The following is a 25,990-nucleotide window of genomic DNA, read 5'->3' as shown; positions in this document are numbered from 1 at the left end:
AGGAACGAGACACCTGTTGCTCTGGTCCGATTACCACGCTCTGCCCAACCAGACCTAATATTGATTTTCTGATTTTCTCTCCCAGTGAGGAAGCTGGAAAACCTCACGGCTGTTGCGCCATGCAAAACAGATTTTTGAGTGACACTTAAAGTGTTGGCCACCCTGTTTATTGAATTAGGGTAGAATAACAGCGTGACTCCACCCCCCCACTGTGACCTCAATAATAAACATGGGAGAATTAACATGTTTCTCAGAGTTTTCAACAAAAACTGAGAAATGATCACTTTGTAAAAGTAGAATTGATGACAGTGCTGGTATTGGATTGTACATGTGTACCTCATAAAGTAGGCAACCATTATATCCTTTGTCCCAGAGAAAGCTGTGTTTCCACCAACAAGTCACATTACTGCACAACAAAAGTGTACGTTTCTCATTATGGGACACGCTGACTTTATTTTGACGCGGCATGAAGAACAGTCAAGGCAGAGGCTAAGTGATCAGCCAGATTCCGGCAGTGATCAGTGGGCCAGAATGTGGCGATCCAAAGAAGCATCGAGCCGAGACGGGTTTGGATTCGCAGAGATCAGTCTGAAAGCAGTTGTCTGTCCACAGAGCCAAGGTCAGGAGTGTGAATATGAAAAAGAGGAGAAACTAACGGGCAAAAGGGGACCAGAAGCAAATACAGATTAAAAGGATTATCCCCCTTTCATCCAGCCTCTCTGCCCCCAAATAGACAATCTAATTCCCCCCATCTTATCATGTGGACTCCCCGTGGAGAACAAATGACCATGTTCCAGAGTCGCAATTCTATTTCATGGTGTAAGGGAGATGAAAAGATTAGAACCGTCCTCTGAGGAAGCATTACGCAGGACTTCCAGTGGTGGTGTTCCATTTTCCCATGAACTAAAGGTCGGCCTTTTTCGTGGTTGTAAATGTGCATTTGGAGGACGCTGAAGAAAGAGAAGTCACACTCTCTGAATGTTTGATGTGGACTTGAAAGACTCATTCAGCCTTAGACTTGGAATTATAGCAGAAACATTTGGGGTTTATATGTAGGATTACTTCTCCATGTTTGATCTACACAGCAGCATAGGTGAAATATAACACATCGTATGATAATACATATAGATATTGGACAGTCGCTTTATAGTAAGTACAGAGATGAGATCTGAAGATAGAGGGTCAGTGTCAGTGGATTTACAGTGTGGCAGGATGCCCTGTTGGGTTAGTTCTGTATGAAAAGGAAACACTGGCATCAAGTGGTCAGATATATTATTACACATCCACTGGCCGTTCTGGTGTGGGGGCAGAACGGTGACAGTCACTCCTGGATGACAAGCAAAACGGGAGCTTGACCGTCACTCATGGAGCCACCCCCTCCACACAGCTGACTAATCAGACAGAGGATGACAGCCCCTGGACGACTGTAGGTGATGAAATAAAAAAACAACGCTCATGATGCCAAGATTTGCTCCACTCAGGGATTCAAGAATGTGCTATTCTCTGTATATGGTTAATTCCTGAGAGCGCAGAGCAGGATATTTGCATACAGGCAGAAATAATAATAGAATAGAAAGATGTACATGCCTCTAAAAAGGCTTGTTGGAGCTCCTGTGTCTGTTCAGTTGTAGAATGACGCCACAGAGACAAGATGAGGTTGTCAGTGTTGAAGTCTTCAGTAGTCTTTATTTGTGCAGACACACAGGACTCAGTCCTCATCTACAACAACGTCAGCATGTCGGAGCTTCTCATTCAAGGTTCAAGATTCCAAACACTTTATGAATCCTGGAGGGACGATCCGTAAACAGTCCAGTCCAGTCCAGTTTACTGCTCCCTGGTTCCACTCACTCATCAAGTGGGACAAGTGTCTCTACTTCGTAACATTCCCAAGCTCGAATTTTTAGTTTTATGACTTTAGAGCTATTTAAAACCAAACCAACCTCATTACATCACTGAGATGAAATAAAACAACAGTGTTCTAGTGTCACATTCCTGCTGGCTGCTCGTGTGAAACTTTATTGAGCTGGTGAGGCTCCAGAAAATTGCTGTTCATAAAATTTTATTATATCAATTTAGAACTGTTATGGAATAAAGTCATGATGTCATGAGATCGCACTACTAATCATCGAGGTAGGTGAAGCTGGGGTGGGCTATGTAAATCACAAAGTATCTCAAGGAATCACAAAGGATTAATGAACCGAACGTCAGGGTAAGTGCTCCAACAGGAACACTGCAGCCGCTAATAGCTGGGGCCATGTATGTTTCTCTACATTCTGATTTCTCAAGTAAGTAAAATCTATTTTTCTACGTTTCAGCCACATTTTCAGCTTCTAAATGAGGAAATCGCTCGTTACAGGGATTAAGATTGGATGCTCTTAATGGCTGCACACTGGGTTTCCTCCAGGAGAAGAGAAAATTCCGTCCAACCATTATCCTCACCACTTGTCACAGGAGTGCCGGAGCCTATCCCAGCCATCACTGGACATTAGGCGGGGTCCAACCTGGACAGGTCGTCAGTCTGTCACACTCTTCTGAAAGCACTGAGATCTTTATTACATACCAGAAACTATTTTGCATGATTCTGTTTGCGTTGACCGCATACACTTCTAGTTGTTTTTTCCAAATGGCTCAGATGTTAGACTGAACATCGATCATGCAGATGACTGTGTTCTTGTTGTTCAGTTGTGTTGCTCTGTAACACGTCCTGCTGTCAGTGCAGCTCTTTAGTTGAACCTTCCTGCCTGTCAATATGAAGTCTGAAGAGTTAACTTACTTTATCAGTTCTAATCGTTCTTATAAGAACTGGTTCCCTTGTCTTATCAGATCATATGACGTTATCATCATCATATGACTGTTTTCCAAAACAGCAGCATGAGCTCTGAAGCATTAAGAACTGATAACAGCCTGATATTATAAGCTCACATTCAGTAAATGTGGAATAAAAATAGCTTTAATTCCTACAGAGCTCGAGTAGTATTTGTGACCAAATGGTTAATTTGAAGCTATTAAATATAACTAAGCTATGTATATGAAATGAAGGTATTTACATCATTACCACACATTATACTAATTAATTTAGCAATATACTGTACATCAAATATTTACCATCAAAATCCATATTTATGCTTTTGAACAGTTAATTAAAGCTGACTAAATTATTCTAATAGACCAAGCAAACACTTTCTTTGCCAAGTAAGAGTAAAGCCAGACTGCATGTGTACTGAAGGAAACAAGCCCACACACACGTTAACTTAAACTGCTTTTTAATGTCTTTTTTTTAGTAAATGCCATACAATGTAGCAAACCAAAAGAAAAAGCTCTATACACACATAGTAGCTCATTCACTCACATTCTACAGTCCAGACGTATCTGTCACAGTGAGCAGATGCCACCGAGTTTCCATGTTGGCAAATAGACGGCTAAAGACGAGCAGCTCCTCTCTTCTCCTCAAACATTTCATGATCAAAATTACGGATTCATCTGTCTGGCACGCCGAGTCAAGACACAGTCGTCACATGAAAATGGAAAAGCTTTCTGAAAGGCCTGCTCGAGCAAGACTTGAATATACTGTGTACAGTCTGCAGCGTTAAGGCAACAACTGGACTTGAGCATGCAGGCTCCTGCTAATAAATAATGGAACATTTTAGTCAGATATAAAAGCCCAGTAAGTGCTGTATTTTTATTTTTCATTTGGAGTAAGTCCCCTAACGAACCCCCATCTAATTAGTTTACATCATGCTGCCAACTGATCCTAATGCATCAGGCATTAAATACACCTTAGACTGGGACATAATCATTTGCTGGAGAAACTTTAGCATTAACGTTTATGTTCTTTTAGTTTATATTCTCCGTGATCAAATGGAACTAAAACAGCTAAAACACTGTTGGGATCCAAGTGGTTCCTTTGTAATGATCTTCCTGCACCACACGAGGGCGCCAGCTACCCACTCATTTCCCCTGTCCAGGGCTCAGGACCCTGCTGTGGATCAAACCTCCCTCCACACATGCAACAATGACACGGGACGGTGCCGTCTACACCCAGATCTTCTGACTGTGCACGAACACACTGGTAATACTTTTTAAACATTTAAGTGCTGAAATTCAACAAGTTATTTCGTAGCCAAGTTTAAGTTAATTGGTGTCATTTTAGGATCATTCCAATTTGGACATTTAGTAACAACGATCTTTCATACAAAACATTTCCCTCTCCCCCCTAAAAGAAGCAAGAATGTTAAAAAAAAATGCTGTGGGACAAAAAAAGAACATTCAAAAACAACAGTGATACACTTTGAAAAGCACACACTTTACACCTTATATATGTCGACGCTCTGGACTTTAGCCAAAATAAAAAGCAATCTTCTCTTCTCACTCTCACAAATCTTGATGTACACTTTATAGTACATGTATACACGATAACATATAGCAACAAAGCAAAAAAAATAAATATCTTAAGTCAGTTTGGAAGTTTTTATATATATCTATATATGTATTTATAGGTATAGCTTACTTTTGGGTAGGGTGTTAACAGTTTTGGCCGGCTGACACAGAGAGCTGCTTCCTATTGACAGAAAGTTTGCTACACAGATAACTGAGGAGCAGAATAGTAGGACAACACTCTTCCATAAAGATCCCTCTCAAAACAACTCTCAGCCCTTCGCTCGTGAGAGATGGTCGCACACAGGGGGACCTCGTCTCAACAAAACAATCGAGAGACTCGGCTGGTGACGACACAGCGAATCCACAGAGTCGGACTCTAGCTGCTCGTCAAAGCCACACTCCTTACAGGCTGGCGGAGTTTTGCAGAACAACCTCATTTCAAAGTTTGGCTATTTGCATATTTAAGTTGTTTTTCTTAAAAGCTCTGCATTACAAAACAAAACAAAAACCGATGTCAACTAGAACAGTCCTACTCATAAAGTAATCTAGAATATTTACATAGACCTCACCAGCTGCAAAAATGTCCAGGAACACTGTTTGCAACTTGGTAACGGTGCAGAATTGACCTACAGTATCAGTACAAAAAGAAACAGTTCAGTATTTTTGATTAAGCAGCCATATTTCTTTTACAGAGGAATACTTCCCACCATCCAACTGTGGCACACCAGACACACCCCGACTACTGTTTTTAAAAATCTTTGGTTGACCAGTCAAAAGCCTGATAGATTTACAGTCCACCTTCACAACTTGACTTCTTCTTTAAGAATAATAAAACAAAAATGAAACAGCTGCTTAAAAAAACAACAACAACATTCGCACACACAACGTCAATCCCTCTTCCTGTTCTCGAGGTACCCTGCCCGGGGGGGTTCACATCACCTCCCGTCCAACAGTCACACACAGCCACGCCCCATCCTGCACTTCCTCTGGTCCATTCTGGAGTCCGTCCAAGGAGAAAAACACATGCATGCGAGCCGTGTGCGCACACACACACACACACACACACACCCATCACACACACTTGTTCACGCTCAGTCGCACACACGAACACACACACATTTGCTTCGATGTAAAAGAGCAGAAAAAATAAGGTGACGCAAAAAAACAAAACAAAAACAAAATAGTCCAAAACAGAAAGTGTCTGTGGTTAAACAGAGAAGAGAAGAACCAAAGGGCTTTTTTTTTTTTTTAGTCAACAGTTCATCGTTTCTGGGAGACGATCATCTTGGAGACGAAGTTGACGATGGCGCTGGCGGGCTGGTCGGGGTCCATCTCAGCGAAGAGGTGGCTGACGTTGTCGGTTGTGCTTCCCTGCTTACGAGCCACAAACCCAAACAGCCTGAAGAGACAGAGTCAGACATTTAGTCAGAGTAAGAGTGTAAATTAACCTCTACAGTGATGCATCTCCTCTATTTTCTGGTTACTTAAGGCCCCAAAAAACCCCAAGGTTCACTCACTTGGCTGTGCCTCCCTCAGGCTTGTTCCACCTGAAAAGATTTGACAGGAGTCTTAGTGGTAATGTGGTTTGGTCATCGGTCTCACATTTGAGCTGGTTCAAACTAATGACTTATTGTATGTGACGTGTGTGCACTCACTTCCTGTCCTGAGGGTCAATATCGCAGAACGTGACAGTGTTACTAGGGTAGTGGCGCCGGAAGAAAAGCCTGGAACAGAGGAAATTGACATAGGCATCAACTAGCATCTCGTTCTCCTCTGCTTTTCATCTAACAGGAAGCTTGGTCACTGCTGTTTTCTTTGTGCCTTTGTGTCCTTCATTCAAACGTTGCTAACTTATTGCAACAGATAAATTGCCTACGTATCATAAGGCTTTACTTGTAACACGGGGGGCAGGGTTGTGAGGTTTTATCTATCCTGGCATCCCACCCAAAACAAACACAAGTTCTTGATTGAAATGCTGCAGTAAATAACAAGGCCCTGATCCTTTGTTAGCACTATTTACTGCCTCCAATTGTGTGCAGTGACTCATGTTGATACTTGCCATCTACAATCAGATTTATGTCTTAAGACATGTTCAGACATCCAAAGCTCTCTTCAAATACTGTACGTCTGCAGCTGAATCTCCACATGGGAGACATACTTCAAACATCTCATGGCGTCAAGTGTGTCAAGTGTGACTTGCAGCATCCAGACTTACTTCCTCTGGTTGTCAGTCAGTGTGATGCCTTGTGAAGACACCTTGAAGTGCACAATGGTGGCAGTAGGCGGGGAAGCAGCAGCCAGTGTCTCAGATATGGCTTTAGCAACAGCCTGAGGACCTGTCAGGGACTCCATCTCTACCGAGTTGATATAGAGCACATTGCATGCTGGGAAAAGAGCAGTCAGATAAAAGATTTTGTCAAAATTGAAAAAGCTTGAAATTGTATTAAAACACAAACGCCCTGTTGCATGCAAGACTGTTTTCTCATTAGAGAGCATGCTTTCTGGAACACAGCTGGGGCTGTACAGTTTTAGAAACAAACCCATCCAAATCATTCCACATCAAACATTCTGCCTGTTACACATGTTAAAAGACACATGTAATGAGATTCTGTTAAACGGGGCCATTCCTAATTTGTCTTCATTAGCGCACGTAAGAGCACATTCAGACAGACAACAAACATAGGATGCACATTCCAGATGTAAGTTTCCAAGTAAAGACCACAGGTTTACCATGGGAATCAGCAGGGGTTCTCTGCACTGGGATAACAAGGACGTCATGTTGTCAGAATACGTGAACAGGATGATTCAGTACACTTTAATAATGCTGTCACTTATGCCGTAGGGTCTTAAAGAGGCTGTATGTGAATCTCAGACACTGAGGGTGGGATAGAATAACAGGACAGGGCTTGTAAGAGTGAGAGTGAGTTGATGTTTTACCTGCTCCTTGTTTCAGGCGCTCAGCCAGTGGATTTGTTGTTGCAACCTCTGGCACTTCCTCTGTGAGATCTGCATAACAGAGAGAGAGACAGAGGGGAAGTTGCAGTTTTGTCACAGCTTGAATTGTGGCTTTAATTTACCTGCACTTCACACTTCATTATGTTATCACATTTTCATTCACTGACCCTTAACTCATGCCACTTTTAATTAATAATTGTTGTAATTGCGTTAATTGTGGATACAACTCTATATATCTGGAGAGCGTTTTCACTTTTTACTGCTTGCACTCTCACTTTGTCGATCAAGGTCCTCCTGAGTTACATTTTGACACTGATAACAGCATGCACGTGCTAATCTTGTATAATATGTGTAAATAGAGCTTTTATCTATGCATATGTTAACACTGCCTGGCAAAAACATTATCAGCAATAATGCATAGTAACAAAATACATAAATGTTGTACTGATGCACAGACCTGTGGCAGGGATGAGTAGTTTGCAGGGCAGGGCCAGCGGCGTAATGGCATGTTGGTAGACCAAGGCTGACAGGCAACCTGCCAAACAGACAGAGACACCCCGTCAGAAATTCTCCATCTATCTTTCACCTTTGTTGAAGTTCTGCTGCATTTCCACTGTTGCTTCAGATCACACCTACTTTCCCCATGAGTGCATTTAAGGAAATTGTGTGACTGTGGTGCCTGTAACACATTATATCACTACTGTACGAATATTTCTAAACTTCTATACTTCTTCTACTACAGTTTCTTTGGAATAAGAACAGAAAACTGATTTGGTTGTACCAGTACCTGATTATACAATGTATCATATAGGAACCTGGAATTTAAAGGCCAGGAAAAAGTGTTAGTAATGTAGTAATTTAGTACCTTTTGTACATTACAACTAATATAAGCAGAAAGAACACACGTGGTAAAGAACAATGAGTTATGAGCAGATAACAGGACAAGAAGAAGAAACGTGGTGAGGTAAGACAAACATGAGGGTGCAAATGTCAGCTCTTGGATTTGGATTTTGGATTTGGCAGAGGAGAAGTACCAAGTGTGCATACAAACACACACACACACAAACACACACATCACATCATACAGCTTTGCAGTGTAATTAGTAAGGAGAACATGAGTTAGATCACTTCACTCAGTACGATAATTACAGATGTTACAGAACTTGGAAAGAGGTGCAGACCTTGCACAGATGCACTGGCAGACACACTGAGAGGAGAACTAACAATTGAGTTTTCCTCCAAACTCACTATGACACTACTAAGCTGTGAGTTTACATGAGTGTCTGTGTGTGTTTTCAAACGTGTGACAGGGCAGAAGACTCTAACTTTGACTAACCAAAATAAGGCTCATTGGGACAACCCTTCAGTTTGACTCCTTTAGGGCTGCTCTCAATCAGGAAGTGCCTCACCAGCTCATTGGTGATGTCACCTGTAGCAAAAGAGAGGGAGAGGGGGTGGGTGAGTTTAGGTAATGCATAACAGATTAACCTGGAGACATCACCTCATATCTTTGGCATTAAGATATTAACTTTAATTCTGTCTCCACCCTGACCTAAGACCGAAACAAGGAAACACAGAAGCGACAATAAACACTGGAGTAGCCAAACTAAATACTTTTTCCATTTGTAATTGCTTCAAAACATTGAATCATCTAACCCACCACCTTGCCCGTTACCTTTCTTGTTCTGATGCACAGAGGGCGGGGGAGAGGCCACCTTCATAGCCAAGCCATAAGCCCCTCTGAATGAGTGACTGTCCCGAATAACAAAGGCTCCAGGCTCCCTCTCTCTCAGCAGGCTAATAGCTGTAACACAATTTGTATTCACTTACTATAAGTTTTTAAATTCTAAATTACAGACATTACTTATGAAACATCATGCAGATGTCTTAGTCCTGGAAATCTAGACAAGACGATAAGTGAAATATTGCTTTTTCATACCATGCTTAGCTAAATTTGGGTGATATGATTTGAAAAGTAAAGAACAACCTCAAATAAGGTGACCTGAGTGCTGCCTGTTTGTTTAAAGACTACTGTCAGTCTTCATTTCAGTAAGAACACATCTTCTAACACGGCACTTTGCTCCAGACACTTCATTTTTCAAGGAGAAGAGCTTTAGTTCCATTACTTCGCTGTTTAGTTCAATACCTCAGATGGGCCACATGTGACAGTTTTAGCAAGAAAGATGGATGAGATGAGCAACACATGCAGATGTTGCCTAATTCTCTACATATGGTGTGGCTTTCCTTCTGGGAGTGCATGGCACTATGTATAAACTCTATGTGTGTGAGTTTGTGCCTGATGTCATTGCAGTTGACCATGTGCTTGTGTTTAACGTGATATAATTCAATATGGACCATGAGCAAAAGCAGATGGGGGCGCCAATAGCCAGTGACCTCACAACCAAAAGGCACGAGAACAGAGAGGCTGTGTGTATACAATTATGTACATGTGTGTATTTGTATTTACATGCATTTTCAGTTTTGCATGGGGGTACTGTATCATTGTACCATTTATCAAAATGGATTAGGTCAGAGTGTCCCCAGGCTTGTGAAATTCAATACCTAGATTTAAAAAGCTTCAAAGTGTAATAACAATGACAACCACATTCTAAATCCTGCATAGGAATACTCAGCTGTTAACAATGGTGACCCAGTTCCATAGTACAAAAGAGTTTGACACAAAAAGGTCTTTACATAACACACTGAACAGACCAGTACCCACTAACCTTCCAAAAATGTTACTCACATCGATCTGATTGAACACCATAAGGTTTGCCGAAAATATCGGCTTAGCAACCCTTAGCCTGCTGAGTCATGCTCTTACCTTGATCCCTGGAAATATCTGGTTTGTACCAGAACTTGGTTGTGTCTTGGACAAACTTGACATTCAGTCTGCTGTCAGGACTTCCATCTGAATGACAAAAAAAAACAACATCACAGTGGTTATGAATAAAGACAAAGACCATGCCACTGCATGTGATTCACAAAAGCGCTGGATCTTAAATATGTAAGAATTTATATGGCCAAAGTGAATCTGACAGGATATTCAGAGATGTTCAATGTAAACCTTAAGAAGGCGTCAAAAGACAGAAACATGAGGACGAAATCAGGAAATGAGTGGGCTGGGAAGTTTAAAATTAGGTACAGGTTGCCCTGCATCTATACAATTTCTTTAAGTAATTAATAATTCCAGGTGAGGAGACCTTTTATCCCAGACAAATATGACAGTGTATTTACCTAAAGCTTCCTATGGTTCAAATAAATAGAGCAGCTGAGCCCCTTTTTATCTTAGAGTTGCAATAACACATTGGGCTGAAACATGTGTTGTTGCCATTCTACGCCCTCAGCTTCTAGATCTAAGAGTGGATACTGGTTGTCCTTACCAGGGATATTGAACTTTGAGAAGTCAGAGAGGGTGTGGAAGTAGCTGGGCGTGCTTCCTCCACTCATGGGAGACATTATCTTTCCGTTCAGCGAGCCATAGGAAAGGGCTCCATTTGGTCTGTCACCACTTGACATGCGCCTCTTCTCTGGAAGCTGGGGCTGGAAACCAGGGGCTGGGCTACCCTGTCTGAATCCTCCACCCATTCCCATTGACCCCCCATCTGGGTAACCTGCTGGCGAGATGGGAAATGAGGGAGTCGGTGGCCCTTGATAGCCAGACGAGCTGCTCTGTCTTGACAGGTTCCCATGTCTCTCATCTGGGGTATTGTAACCACTGTGCATTGGGTGACGGTCAAGACTGGGGCTTCTCTGAGACACCTGCGAAACAGATGGGTGATGGGCAAAAACCGGACTTCCTTGCGGATGTGTGATCGATGATTGCCGGCTGAGTACGGGGCTGCTCTGAATGGGTTGACCCAGGGATGTTTGTCTGCTGAGGACCGGGCTCCGCTCAGACTGCTGTCCCAAAGAGGCCTGTCTGCTGAGGACTGGGCTGCTCTGAGCTCCCTGAGACAGACGATGACTGAGAATGGGACTGCTGCTGACACCTGGCATGCCCACATCAAAGCCATTAACTATTGATGTTTGCTGGACCATAGTGGAACCATCCTGATTAGTAGTCGAGCGATGCTGGAGGACAGGACTGTGAGTGGAACCGAGGATGTTGGTTCGGTGCCGTGCATGAGGACTTCCATGGCTCAGTGTTGTTTGAGAGGGTTGTGAGGTGGGCAAGCTGGGATCTAAGGACGTGTGGCTCCCCAGGAGGGCGTTGGGGTCCAGGTATGACAGTGTAGGAGTAGTAGTGCCAAGGTAGGAAGGGGCTGGAGAGCTGGAGTCCAGGTAGGATGAGGTGGGAGTATTCGCGGTTTGATATGACAGGGTGGGAGTGGGGTAGGCACTCTCTGTAGCCTGGGAACGGAAGCCTGAATCAGTAGTGGGTTGGGACGGAGTGCTAACACTGCTGTCTGCTAAGGCGTTGTCACTGAAAGAGAATTGAGAAGTTTAATAAACAGAGAGTTACCTAAATAATAAACTAAAACACAAGTTTATCTGTGCATATAAAGAAAAACTATGTATTTGACTCACCCCTGTGAGCTCTGAATGGGACTGCTACTGGATAAAGGTGGGTTCAGCGTGTGGGAGGAGGGACTCTGACTTCTCTGCTGGGTTGCAGTCTCTCCTGGTGGGCTAAGACTCCTAGGTGACGTAGGTGGCTCTCCACCTGCTACTGCTGACCTCGCCACTGACTCAACATAACTTCTTGGTGCTGCATATGAGAGGAAAGTTTGTTAAGTATGTGTGTATGTAACACTTATTTGTGATGTTTATTACACCATGGGGTGAGTAATCGTAGCCAATAATGGTCATACAATGCAGAAAAGAAAAATGAAATATAGGTGTCACAATTGTGGAATTTATTGTAAACAGTAATCCTACATATTACCATGAGAGTGGTTGTGACTTTGTGTGTGTATTTCTATTCAGCCCCCCTAAGACAATACTTTGTAAAACCACCTTTTGCTGCAATTACAGGTGTTGTTTAGGATGTGTATCTACCAGGTTTGCAAATCTATAGAGTGAAAGATTTGCTCATTCTACACTACGAAAAAAGATGGAGAGCGTCTGTGATCAGAAAATCTCAAGTCTTGCCAGATTCTCAATTGGATTTAGATCTGATACACAAATATGCTTTGATCTAAACCATTCCATTGTAACTGGCAGTAAATTTGTGTTCGTTGTCCTGCTGGAGGGTGAACCTCTGCCCCAGTCTCTAGTCTTTTGCAGATCCTAACAGGTTAAGATTGTATTTGGCTCCATGAAACCTCCCACCAACTATGACCAGCTTCACCAAAACATGACGCTGCCACTACCATGTTTCATGGTGGATATGGTGTATTCAGGGTTTACTATAGTGAGAGTTCGTTTGAAATTATTTGCATTTAGGCCAAAAAAGTTCAATTTTGGACTAATCTGACCAGAGCACCTTCTTCTACATGTTTACTGTGTCCCCTATACAATTTGTTGTAAACTGCAAACAGGACTTCTTATGTTTTTCTTTCAGTAATTTCCACTCTTCTACAAAAGCCAGGTGTGTGGAGTGCACAACTACTGGTTGTCCTGTGGACAGATTCTGCATGCTGAGCTGTGGATTTCTGCAGCTCCTCCAGAGTCATGGGCTTTCTGGCTGCTCTTCTGATTAATGTTCTCCTTGCCCGGCAAGTCAGTTTAGATGGACGGCCATGTCTTGTTAGGTTTTCAGTTGTGCCATACTGTTTCCCTTTTCTGATGATAGATTGAACAGCGCTCCAAGAGATGTTCAAGGCTTGGGATATTTGTTTAAATCCTAACCCTGCTTTGAACTTAACAACTTTATCCCAGACCTTTCTTGGATGTTCCTTGGACTTAACGATGCTGTTTGTTCACTAATGTTCTCTAACAAACCTGAGGGCTTCACAGAACAGCTGTATTTAAATTAAGATCAAATTACCCACTGGTAGACTGTTTACTAATTAGGTGACCTCTGGAGGCAATTGGTTGTATTGGATTTTAGGTTCCAGAGAAAAGGGGGCTGAATAACATTTATAATTTTCCATCCACTGCACAAATATGTGCCACTTTGTGTTGGTCTATCACATGAAAATCTAATAAAATACATTTCAATTTGTTGTTTTGATGTGACAAAATGTGGAAAGGTTCAAGAGGTATGAGCACTTTTGCAAGGCACTGTATAGAGTATGTGGACAAATGGGGTGGAGAAGATTACAGACTTGATGATTGCTAATGACCTATGACATATCAGTAGCATTCTTACCTTCTTCACCCTCACTGCTCTCATCATCTGTGGAGCATCATTGGAAATAATCCAGAGAGAAGAATGTGAAGGGACAGGAATGCAGCTAGAAAGGTATCTCTGTGCTACACTTCTTTTTATATATATATATAGATTTAGGTGTTGCATGTCAAAGGACTTCAATTCATTGGGAATGTTAGAGAGAGAATGGGGCAATTCAAATCTGTGGTTGTTGACCATGTACAGTACATGTTTTAGGTTTCTCCACTTTTCATACTTTAAAAAATATGTGGATATTACAAACATTGCTGATGTAAACACACATTTTACCACAGAAAATAATATCATGGATTTAGTTAGTGCACCATGTCCATATTTTTAAGTTAGTGTATCAACCAACCTGAGCCAGTTTGATTCAGGAGGATTTCTGCTGGGTTGTGGGGCTTCAGACCCAGGGCTGACAATGGAGTCTTGGCCAGACCAGGAGGGGACCGACCTAAAGCCAAAGGGACAGTTATTACCACACGGCATTATCACAGCCTCCTTGACAGCTGCTACCTGTTGTCAGGCTCTAACAGTCATTTATCATCTTCTGGAGTAAAATTAAATACATAATTAGAAAAGCTCACCAGAGGTGATTTATTAGCCACATGGGCTGCTATTTTTTAGGGACAATATATGCAGTTTAAATTTGGCCTTCGGCCTCTATAATCACAGGTAAACGGCTGTCAAAGCTAGACATTATTATGGAACAACACGTGAACATCCTGTTCAGAGGGGTGTGCCCAAGCCTCATGCTCTGATGGAGGGAAAAAACATGCAAATGCGACAAATCTTTTGGCCTTGACCCCACCTCGCTCTCCCTTTTAGCAGAGTAAGGTGTGTCAAAGCAGATGTTGATATCAAAGCAGAACTGGGTCAAACTGAACTCATTAAGAACACATAGGGGAAGATAATATACAGGTACTTGTGTTCCCAAGAATTTGAGAATAATGTTTGTATTTCTCATTTGTGCTTTTATATGTGAACCATATTGTACAGACACCACAGATAATTTTAGTTTTACATTCTTCAGTGGTGTAGTAATGCTGTAATGTAATGTAAAGAATATGGTGCCACCAAACTCGAACCATCCATGAAATCTTTGACACAGTCTCTGCTAATGTCACACTGGAGGGAAAGACAAGGAGTAGGGTATATCACCACAAGAGCAGTAACATCTTACTTGTAATCTTATTCTAGATGACTTTTCTGTCTTCCAACCTGTCTGCCATTACAGTTCCTACCACTCCTTTTATCCCCCTCCAGCGTAAACACAAATAATCATATGGATGTAAAAAAACAAACAAACAAAACAACATAAATGGTTGGGTAATTAGGACTGCCGGGGGAGGGCAGGCAGGATGCTGGTTGCGGTCAAACAAGGCAGCAACAAGAACCCAAACACAGATGACAACAGGAACAAAGGGAGCAGCAGCTGCTGAAAGTGCAGGAGTTCTCAATTAATGTGTGTTTGTGTGCTTTTTGCATATGGATTTGTACTGTATGTCTTTTTTGTTTCTGCACGTGTTGCAGTTAATTTAATGCACGTGCATGTTATTCCTTGATTTGGCTCCACATGCTCTATTTATTTAATCAGCAAAAGACCTCCAGGTTGTTTATACTTTGTTTTGCTGGTGCTGCTCTCATGTGACTCTCATGCCAAAGCGGTGCAGGGTTGTGATAAGTGAGTTAAAGCTCACTTGGGACAAGAAACTGGGATTTGGGGATGGGGATCAATATGGCTGACACTGTGGGACAGTGGAACTCCGGTAGAGAGACGTGCATCCTCCACTTACCAAAGAATCCAAATCAATTCTTTGTACTTGCATCCTAGACGTGTCTTATAATCACGAGTGGTTTATGTACATGAGGCAGGATAAGTGGACACTTTAGGTAATGTGATGTGAGAACACTCTCATAATATCATGTGCACGAATCACTCAGCTAACATGCATGTTCAACAGGTTTTGCCAGTAACTGCACAACTGTACTCGGTTAACTGACACCTAATAACTACATTTTGTGTGCTCAGCTGAGAAACAGATAATCTGAGTTTGTTGTTCATTAGGACCTTAAAAAAAAGCCTGGTGTAGGGATTCAAAAGCATTTCTCTTTATCTCTCAAAAACATTTACTTTGTTTATCTAAGAAAATGTTTCTTTTTCATGTCACTGTGTATGTAATGTTCCCACATGACGGGGAAGGAGGGAAGTTATGCCACAGAGTAAGTGTTAAAAATATGGGTTTTGTGTTTTTATGACTAACTTTTATGGGTGTGCCCTGTGGGAGATAGGCAAGAAGACTGGGTGAGGTAATTGGTAGAGTTGGCAAAAGACACGTTGCCCAATGCTTGACATGAAACTGAGAGAGAGGTTATGGAGGTAAGGAGAGGAGATATGTGTTCTTATACTTGTCCTAAACTGTGTTAAAGGCTGTTGGTTTGTCTGTATTTCTTGTGTTGGTTGGACATATTGGAACAGTCACTCAGACATGATCAAGCAGCTGGCTGGATTATCCCAGAGCGACTTGGCCTCTCTTTCCCTTTTTTTCTGATTCTGTATCTCCTGAATGATGACTCCAGACATTCTTGTGTGAAAAGAGGGATTCAGTCTTTCACGAGACGTGGCCACGCAGGCATTTTAATGAGCCAACAACAAGGACAGAATGCTAAAACCTCCTCCTCCTCATACACTGGATATTGCAAATGCAGCGCATTTATAATCTGAATGAAAAATGGATGAGGTCATTGTTGGGGCATTTTTTTTCGCTACCTGAAATGGAAATTACTGCAAGTTGAGATAAAGTACCTTGAGTTTTTAACATGTCATAAATTTATACACAGTTCTGAGTTCTAAGTAAAGGTATTATCTTGACAGTTCATTTAATGTATTGACAAATTCTAGAAGTATATATGTATGTATATATACATAATATATGTGATATTAATACTTGCAACAAGTTTTGTCTGTGTATTACCAAATTTTTACATTTTTATATATGCCCCCTACTACCAGAAATGTCTGGACTGCATTTCAAAAGCCCAGGCTAACATTTTTGACAGTTAACTAAAAAAAAGAGAGAAGAAAATGTCTTTGCGTCTGGAATAATTTGTCAATCTTTGACATTTGTGTCTATGAATAAATAAATGAACTTGAGGTAGGACACAAATGTAACATCAAGGATAAGAATAAGTCTCTGTAGTCAAACACAACCTTCAGTAAGGATGAAAAGCACTGATTCTTCTAGAATAGCTAGCTAGGCCTGAGGTCCACAGTGCCCTCTGTCAGCCGGAGGGGGAACTTACACAGGTTGAAGTAAGGGGTTTGCGGCGAGATGGGGAAGGCAGGGGTTTGGGGAAACACCTCACCACCAACTGTGGGTGTAGGGCTGATTGGGCCTCCCTCCATCTCCTCAAAGGCCTCCCGGTAGCTGTGCATGTTTCTCTGGAGTGGAAAAGATTGGGATGAAAACACAAACATATGTCAGTAAGGGAAAGAAAAAGTATGAAAACATTGTTCCAAAGGTATATCCTTGCTACCTCCTTAGGCCGCCCTCCGGGGTTCATCGCTATGGCGTTGACAAACTCTGGAGAAACACAGCGAATGGGGGAACGAAGTGGTACATCAGGAGAGGAAACGTCATCGGGACTGTTCTGATATTGCCCCTCACTGGTGATACGACGTCGCGGCACCGTTGCAGGCTCATCTAACGACACTGCACGGGCTTGTACACCTACGATGATGCATAAATCAGTGTGAAAATTCAGCAAGGGATGGTCACTGCTGCTCTATTACACTGCTGTCCTCCAGTTATTCCATCATGGTCATCAGATGTTAATAGTTGCCAGCCATTGTGAAGGTTTGCTGCATGAGCTGTGATGTGCATTTCATATATTAAAATACTGCAAAGCATCTGCTGCAGGCTGTGGCTCTTCAAACCTTGAAACACACTGTTACATTTCATAAAAACAGGTCCTTGGAAATACAGTACGTTACATACAATAATACTCATCCCCCCTAGCATTAGTTGAAACATTTATATCCAACTACCTTGTAGCAAATCATCAAGACTTTCTGATCCACTGGTGTAAACTGAACGTTAGTTATCCATTGTGTCAATATGGCCAGTTCTGGATAAACCTCAAAGCAGCCAGTAAGCTCATTTTAGATAATCTGCTGTGAACTGGGGGAGCCAGAGAGAGAGAGAGAGAGAAAGCTGGCAGTATAAAAAAAACTGGATTTGAGTAAAGAGTTTTAAGCTAATACTGTATGTGATGCCACTAACTGGCAAATCGAAGTAACAAAGCATGAAGCGCTGGCCAAAACAGCAAAGACTGTCAGGGACTTGTCAGCGGCTACCCTGTGATTTGGAACAAGATGAAGGTTTACGGGAGAAAGAAGGGGAAACAATAGTTTTAACAAACAAGTGGGGAAAAAGTGCTGTTGTTTGAGCTGCAGCACTTTACCTTGTGACTTTCCGCATTGCTGCTTTCTTTTTGTTTCAAATTGTTTTCTTTTCTTTCTCTTTTCTCATGTCTCTTTTCCCACTATCTGCATTTTTACACGTGGATAGTGACATAAAAAATATGAATAAAGGCTTTTGACAGTTTGAAGCTGCCAAATTTCCATAAATGGGAAAAATACACTTATACACACTCTACGACTGCTATGGAAAAAGTGAAAAATATTCATATATTCAATCCCCTTCAGTCAACTTCACTTTGAAGCAGGGGAGCAAATCATGGGGAAAGATCAGCAGTGAGACGTTAGTGATAACAGCTGTGAGAATTAGAACATTTAAACAGTTAGGAATGCAGTTAGCTGTCATTGCAACAAAAAGAAAAAATCTGAGGTGTTCTAAAATATTTCCTCCTTCAAATCCCTTTTTAACAATATAAAGAAATCAGTGACAAACAAGTGCCATCTGTTTTGGACGCTTTATTTATCTCCAGCTTCAAATAGTTGTTGGCAGGGTGTTGGTTAAAAAATCTTAGAACTGACAGCTTTGAAAAGCATGCAGTCAACACCCCCCAAAGAGAAACACACCCACTATCGCACCAAGCCTGGAAATGGAGAACCAGATGTACCCGCGGTGCAGCACTGTACAGCAGAGCACTGTCAAACACTACACTGTTGCCCTGGTGACAACTAATGGATTCCAGCTGGGATAGCTGGAGATCCCCAGGACTGGGTTTTTTCCCTCTTTCTCTCTTCTCCCATTTCTCGGCTATTTCAAAAAAAGTGTTATCATGGAATAAGCATGGGGTTAATTCCAAAAACATTAACTTGATAAGTGATCCTATGGGTTTCTTTTGTTTTTTCTTTTTAATGGAGAAAAAACACATTCTCCATATGTGCACATCTGCATCTGAGTTTATCTAAGGTAAGAGTTAGGGGATTATGATGCTGGAAAGGTCAAGATTTCAGAGTCAATTTCTAATGTGTTTTAAAAACTTACATTGCTTATTGAAACGCCTGTTGGACCTTGAATAAAAGAGCGTGGTTGTCTGCTGATGTCATTAGAGCTTTATACAGTATTATCTTCTCAATCCAAGTTCTACTCTGTAACATTTACCACTGACACTCTGTTGCATCACTAAAAGTGATCTTGCTGTCTGTGGTAAAGAGGTCAGACGCGCTCCTGACAGTCTAGGGCACCACACAGAACAATCCTGTCTGCATTGTAGTGGCTGTCTCTCAGTGGACATGTACGGCTTTAGTGGTGTTTCCAACTAGGACTGTGGTCTCTCCTAGATTTGGTGTCTTATGTCTGGCTTTGTAAATCTTTAAAATAGTGCAAGTGAAAAAAGCAGCCTTGAATGAGGCCAGTGTATCCTGGCCTCTGTATTGTTCTCCAAGTTTGGCAAAACGGATCTTGTGACATGCACTCTCCTGGCAGAGGACAGAGCCTCCTTTGTGCTTCCCCAGTCTTGTTCTTGTGAAACTTTAACATTACCCAATTTAGGTTCTTTTCCCTATGCCAACGTTGGGGTAATTTCCTTACCTTGAGTTAGAAAACTGCATTATTAGGTGGTTAGTTTGATGCTGCTATGCAAACCCAGAGATGACAGAAAAGAATATGTCATGTACGAAATGAAGAAAGAGGAAGTGAAACAAAGCGACACAGTGAGCAGCTGTAGACAGGGCAGTCGATTATTAAAAGTAAGAAATAAGAAATAAATGCAAACCACAAACCACCACACCCAAAAAAGCAAAACAGATACAGACTTGAACTTGGGTTGAAGGAACACAAAAGAAGGAGCAGAAATAAGTGTTCCCTCAGACAGGATGGGAGGACCAACCCGAAAGGGAGTGAGAACGACGGTGCTCAGACTGAGAAGAGGTCATGCTGGGGATGACACTTTGGACACGAGCCGAGTACTCTGGGTAAAAAGATGAACGATGAGAGAGAGATGAATGATGATGATAAAACTCAAAAGAAAACAAGACAGGAGACAAGGTTTTGCCTATGACAAGAAAAAGTGAAGACAAGAAGGTAAGGAGGCAACTGACATTTTAGCTAACTGACTTTCAGCGCTGATGAGTACACTGACCTTCGAATGCCAAATTAAAGACCGTAAGTAACACAATTTCGTTTTTACTGTCTGCAAACAGGAAGTAGAAATCAATCACACATGGGTCCTGCTTACTTCACACATACAATATTGTATATTTTCAGCTCCTGATGGTGTTTAACTAGCATTTCCTATTGCGTACAATGAACACTAACTCTATATAAAAATGGCAGTAAAGTGAAGTGAACTGTATTGTTGATTCTAGAAAAACATTTTCTGCTGTTTGTTAAGCAAGGTATTAACTCTCACACCATTGACTTTCTTCCATTCCTTGCTTTATGCAGGTTGATGTGCTTATCCAAGGACAGTCAACATATTGGACTGGTCAAAACACTTCCTGTTTGACCCTGAGTGATGGGCATTAATGAGGTGACATTCAGAAAATAAGATTAGGAAGGGGCAAAACTGTGTGTGAGTGCATGGATGATGACATCACTATTATTCTTCCTCGTGAGTCCTGCATTTGCTTATTACTACTGCAAAAACAAAGATTACACACAACTGAAACAATGAATACTACTTCAGCAATACATAGACAATACTTAACTTAGCGGTAACCATAGCTGTGACCTCAGCAGTCTGCTACTGTGTGTTTCTAACACAATTGTTGAATGAATGAGCTGAAAACCAATTTTTGTGAATTCATAATAGATTTGTATAGTTTCCTGAGAATTATGAAGTCTAGTCTGTGGATTTTAACAATATAATTTATCACAAGCGATCAAAATTGTCATATAAATGCCTTTTGAAGATACAACCCAACACTGAATAACAGGTTGTTTGAATGTATTGAGGTCACAAATGGAGCTAGGAATCAGGATGAAATAGAATGTGAATAGTTCTTACCAGCCACTCTTTGGGCCACCAGACCTTCAACATTGAAGACTTCATCGGGTTCACTGTCTCTTTGCTGGGGCGATGCTGATGCAGCACTAGGGCTTCTCTGGGGCTCAGAGATCTCTACAGACTTAGACAGTGTGCTTGGAGGGTAGTTGTTGATGGACTTGAGCTGTATCTGTCCAGCTACAGTAGGAGAGGCTTCTGAGGGACGACTATTTTCAGCTAAGTCAGAGGTGTAACTCAGAGATCCCTGCACAGGCCCAGGTTCTGGTGTACTAGACTTCCCAGGTGATATCTGAGCTGGTGATGAGTGGCTGGCCAGGTTGGACATGGGTCCAGAAAAGTGGGCATGAATTGCAGCATCGTCCTGATAGGAAGGCCGGGTTTGGCTCTGAGAGAAGGAGGGCTGTGTGGTCACTACAAGGCTCTTTTCCTGCAGTGGAGCACTTTGGGATTTTGACACCAATGAATGACCTGGTTCCAGGTCCAACATGAGGAGATTAAGGGTTTCAATAGATTTCTCAATCTCTTGTTGGGAGGCGCTGTGGCGATGAGGGAACTGCGGGAGGCTGTGGTGACTGGGAATCACTGCTACAGAAGGAGGTGGACTAAAAGTGAGGCCTTCGGTTACAGGCTCCTCAGGTACACCAAACTGCTGCCAAACGTTGAGTCCACGCTGGACGGCATCTCTGCTACTGGTAGTGCGAGTGGGAGCTTGGGGCATAGACTTTGGCTCTGAACCAAATGACTGAGAGCGGTACAGATTGCCGTTCTGTGTAGCTATGTAACTCCCCGAAGATGGGATGGAATCACTTTGTGTCAAAGAGACAGGTTTGTTGGATGTGGCAACGTGTGGCTGGATGGTTTCCAGAGGTTTTTCTGGGACATTGCGCTCCAGATACGGTACATGGTCCTGGCCATTGGTAAGTGACTCAGACTGGTAGTAGAGATCAGCTGGTGTAGCCCGGCCATCTGTGGAGGAGAATGTTCCTAGGCTGTCCACACTGTTGCCCTCTTGACTGGTAGGCAGCTCATCATCTAAAATATCAGTTTCACGGTCAATGCTGTTGTGTCCATTGACATGGACCTGTGCAGGCACCAGGTGGAGCATCCTCCCAGCAGCAGATGTCGGGGTAGACAGGTAGCCCTGTTGGTGCAGTGGCCCCTCCAAGCCACTCAGCAGCTGCTCCAGCTCCTGTTTCTCTTGGGGACTGATTTGTTGTTGTGCAGGTGGGGCGCAGTGATGAACTGAGGTTGGCTCGTCACCCACAGGAATGTGTGTCTGGCTCACTGCGGAAGTCTGAGGGACTGCTGCTGCTTCATCAGTTCGGTCAGTTTTGATAGAGGCAGTAGAGTTTCCTGAGTCGCTACTCACTGATAAGGCATGATCCACTGCAGGTAGTGCATGTTCAACAGCAGTGGGTGGAAGGCCGTTTGCAGTCAGTGTTCCGTCAACAGACTCCTTTTTGCGGACTTTGGCATAGAGGCTGCCATCCAGGGGTCCTTGGGTATGGATGACTTCTAAACAATAAGCAAAAACATATGAAAGAGGTTAATTAGTCTCAGATTTAGCCAAATACCACAATCAACAACCATTCATTTTCATTTACCCAAGTAGTCATTGAGGCACAGTTGTTTGGTTATTCAAGAAATAATTGTTCTGAATATAAGCACTAAATATTAAGTAATTTAGGATCAAAACGTAAGGAGTAAAGGGTATTGGGAGATTGTGTGCAAGGTTAAAATAGCTGCAGTTAAATTAAACACTGGCTCATGTCCATCTATTTTGCCAGCTTCAGGAAATGAGCAGCGTCTGTGGCATGCACTGTGGAAAAAACGATGAAATCACAGGAGCCTGCCTTGCACTTTTCTCAGACCATTAAGAATAATCGTGCCACCTGAGCAAATCCAGCATAATAGAAGATGAATCAGCTGTTGATTTTCAATTGCTTGAGGTCCCCACAACTGTGAACAGGATACGCTGATGCGGAAAATGGATGGATGGATGAATGGACATCACAGACTTAATCTTCTGATTTGTTAGCTCATAAACTCGGATGGAAGCTGCTATATTCACTGAACACAACTCCACATGCATATACACACACACACACACTGTACATTCACACACAGCCACACTCACGTCTAGTAAAGAGGAAGTAGGGTCCCCTAATCAGAAGGATTTAGTCATCACTGGAAAATCAGCCTCACTGTGTAAGGAGGGCCTGAAGGCTTTTCAGGCCTCTCAAACCCAAGTCAAAACAAAAGTTCAACATACTGAGAGTGACAAGGTTGAAAGATACACACACAAACACACACAAGCTCCTATGCCCTTTACAACTAACTAAGATGTAGTAGATGTGTACTTAAACATATATATATAATTTACTTGATACCTATTAATTTCGTTCAGGAGGGAGAAGAGAAAAACTATACTTTATCAACTAATTGTCTTCCCTTGTTCCCAAGAAACCTTGTAACCCACTGAAGTGTGTCCTGGTAACCAAATCAGATTGTTCAGAAAAGAACGGAGCACAAAGAAGGAGTCTGTCCGTCTGTAACTTACTGATGTCTCCATCTCAGCTTTACTGAATATGGTCCTCTGTAATTGAGCTTGGTGGGCGGTGCACAAGCTGGGTACTGCAAAGTCTCCTTCGCAGAGGAATGGCGCACTGTAGCTGCTGCACTGTCAGTGTGCTGGTAGAAACAAATCTGGTCACGTCTGGTCAAGCACAGTGAAACTAGTCTAGTTATCTGTCATTTGCACACTGTATTTAGTGTCAATACCTGAGGTCTATCCCAATACAACCTTAAGGTGAGTGAAAGTGAGCTACCAAAACAGGAGGCTCCAAATAAAGTCATCATTACACACTTACATGGCTTCATAAACTGCTTTTGCACATGTTCCCGTTTACATAACCAAGCACACACACTTTTAATGAATCACAGTCACACTGATAAACATAGACATAAGTCGTGAAAGAGAAGCTCCCCTCACTTTCTCTATTTCAGTACCTTTATAATCACCTGCACTGTAGCCAAATGTGACTCACACAATCAAGATGTCAAACGGCTCAGCTGATTTCAAGTCAAGTGTTTCAGTTAAAACACTTCAACAAGTCAAGTCTCAAATTAAGTCAAAGCGTTGTTTAAGGAAATGGCAGAAACACCTCCACAGGAGGAGGCTCTCCTACCTGTGTGAGCAGTGGACGACAGTATGGTCCCAAAGTAAGCTGGGAAAAGCCCTGCATCCGAGCCCCCGGGGTGGGACAATAAGGGATTCGGCAGGAGTTGGGGGAGTTGCTTTTGGCTATCCTTCCTTCTCCTCCTCCTCATCAACAGCTTGCCTTCTGACCAGATGAGGAGAGCTGCTGCTGCCACTGCCCCTGCTCAGTGGCGCACACTAGTATAAAGGCTGCCCCCGCTGTGTGTGCATGTGTGGGAAGTCTATCACAACAGCCTGTTTGGCAGTGTATGTAGGAGGTAGGGGGGCGGGGGGTAAGGGGCCACTGGAATCCAGAGTTCGATAGAATGACATCAGTCCCATTACATTAGACTCCTGCACACACCCACTTCTGCAGTAGACAGCCATTATTGCACTGAAAAAAGCTTAAATCGACAGACCCTGTTTTCCAATAAGTCTGTTTAAAAGTACTGACGAAAAATAATACTGAAAAGCACATATTACTACATACACTGAGCTTCACGGATGTAATCCCTCTCCATGCTCACATAAACACAAAGATGCCCCTCCTTTAGACCGACTAGTGTCGAAAACACTCGTAATGGAAAGAGCTACTTTGTCCAACAACAGTCCTTTTAACTAGCTCTGTTCAAGCTGGGACGCAACGAAAGCTCCACCCTGCTGCAGGCAGATGGAGAAAACAGAGAAGTTTACTGGGTAAAAAAATAGAGTATAATACTTACTGTCTGACATGCACTTGTAAGGACTTAACATGTTAGACAAATGTACATAATTTACAGAAGTGATCCACTGCAATGGAAGGATGGTTTACTTAACTTAAAGGCACACACACACACAGAACACAAGCTTTTTACCACAGTATTTGAGTTTTTCAGCATGTGCTTCAGGTCATATCACCTATTGATTTGTGTAAGTTTGCATGCAGCACAGTCACTTTACCATTGCACACCAGCAATCCAGAACAATTGACAACAAGCACATTCACCATTCTGGCCAGTAACAATAAAGTGTGACTTTGGCCAACGACATTGAAATCAGCTCATTGGATGTTGAATGATAATGCATCACAATGTGATAGTGTTTTCCCTCATTTGACTCACAGAATCAAACCAACTCTCTGCTTTTCCCTGTCTCAGCTCTTTCTTATCTTCTCCCTTTCTACCCTCACATCATTTCCCTGGCCTCTCGCTCTACTCTTTCAGGGAGCGGGTGATGATGATGGCTGCGATGATCCCAGCTGTGAACTGTCCCACTCTCACATCAGATGATAGACCAGTTTAGTCTGCCCTCTTTAACTAGCTCATGTCTTCACTTTAGAGACAACGTGACTGATGATCCACAGAATCTCCATTTGTACTACAGGAAATCTAATCTGTCACTTTACACTTGTGAGACTTTATTACAGAAAGCAGACTATTTATGTTGAGGCTGCTTCTGTGTGTGGTGGTATGACTGCTGCTGTTTTCATTTGGTTGAAATGGAGATATGTAAGCCTCCACAAATAACCTTTGATGGCATTCCTTCATGTGATAAGAAAGGGCATGTGTATTTGTAACACACACAGTGGTATGTTGCAGTGTGTGTGTTCTTGTTGATGCATTTTATATGCTCTCCAGGAGGTAAATACTTACACTCTGATGCTAAGCACATTAGTCAGAGGACAATGTTTGTAGTTCTGACCGCACAGCCCTAAATGTACAACCACAGGTGCAGTGTGGATCTCATCATAGTGGAATAACCAAATGGTACCTTACAATTATTAT

The 25,990-nt window shown here is 42.4% G+C and overlaps 1 protein-coding gene across 10 annotated transcripts in view; it reads right to left on the bottom strand.

The window, feature by feature from the left end:
• Positions 1-3,246: 3,246 nt before the first annotated feature.
• tns1b (tensin 1b) overlaps positions 3,247-25,990 on the bottom strand; it is a 133,963-nt gene continuing 111,219 nt past the window's right edge. For 7 of the 10 annotated variants that reach the window (XM_026377157.1, XM_026377158.1, XM_026377163.1 and 4 more), the window contains 16 exons: positions 21,029-22,543; positions 17,147-17,340; positions 16,913-17,051; positions 13,968-14,063; positions 11,863-12,043; positions 10,716-11,758; positions 10,157-10,243; positions 9,008-9,136; positions 8,669-8,761; positions 7,790-7,867; positions 7,315-7,383; positions 7,108-7,134; positions 6,593-6,761; positions 6,033-6,101; positions 5,895-5,924; positions 3,247-5,776 (listed from right to left, as the gene is read on the bottom strand). In XM_026377157.1, the coding sequence (XP_026232942.1) occupies positions 5,638-5,776; positions 5,895-5,924; positions 6,033-6,101; positions 6,593-6,761; positions 7,108-7,134; positions 7,315-7,383; positions 7,790-7,867; positions 8,669-8,761; positions 9,008-9,136; positions 10,157-10,243; positions 10,716-11,758; positions 11,863-12,043; positions 13,968-14,063; positions 16,913-17,051; positions 17,147-17,340; positions 21,029-22,543 (4,058 nt within the window). In that variant the 3' untranslated portion in view covers positions 3,247-5,637. The remainder of the gene's footprint in view (positions 5,777-5,894; positions 5,925-6,032; positions 6,102-6,592; positions 6,762-7,107; positions 7,135-7,314; positions 7,384-7,789; positions 7,868-8,668; positions 8,762-9,007; positions 9,137-10,156; positions 10,244-10,715; positions 11,759-11,862; positions 12,044-13,967; positions 14,064-16,912; positions 17,052-17,146; positions 17,341-21,028; positions 22,544-25,990) is intronic. The other 3 variants (XM_026377166.1, XM_026377161.1, XM_026377162.1) reach the window with 2 other exon arrangements.

The sequence above is a fragment of the Anabas testudineus genome, chromosome 21, assembly GCF_900324465.2.
Source record: "Anabas testudineus chromosome 21, fAnaTes1.2, whole genome shotgun sequence".
NCBI classification, from domain to species: domain Eukaryota; kingdom Metazoa; phylum Chordata; class Actinopteri; order Anabantiformes; family Anabantidae; genus Anabas; species Anabas testudineus.
Note: the sequence above shows the minus strand (reverse complement) of the source record. Positions and strands in the feature narration are given on the sequence as shown.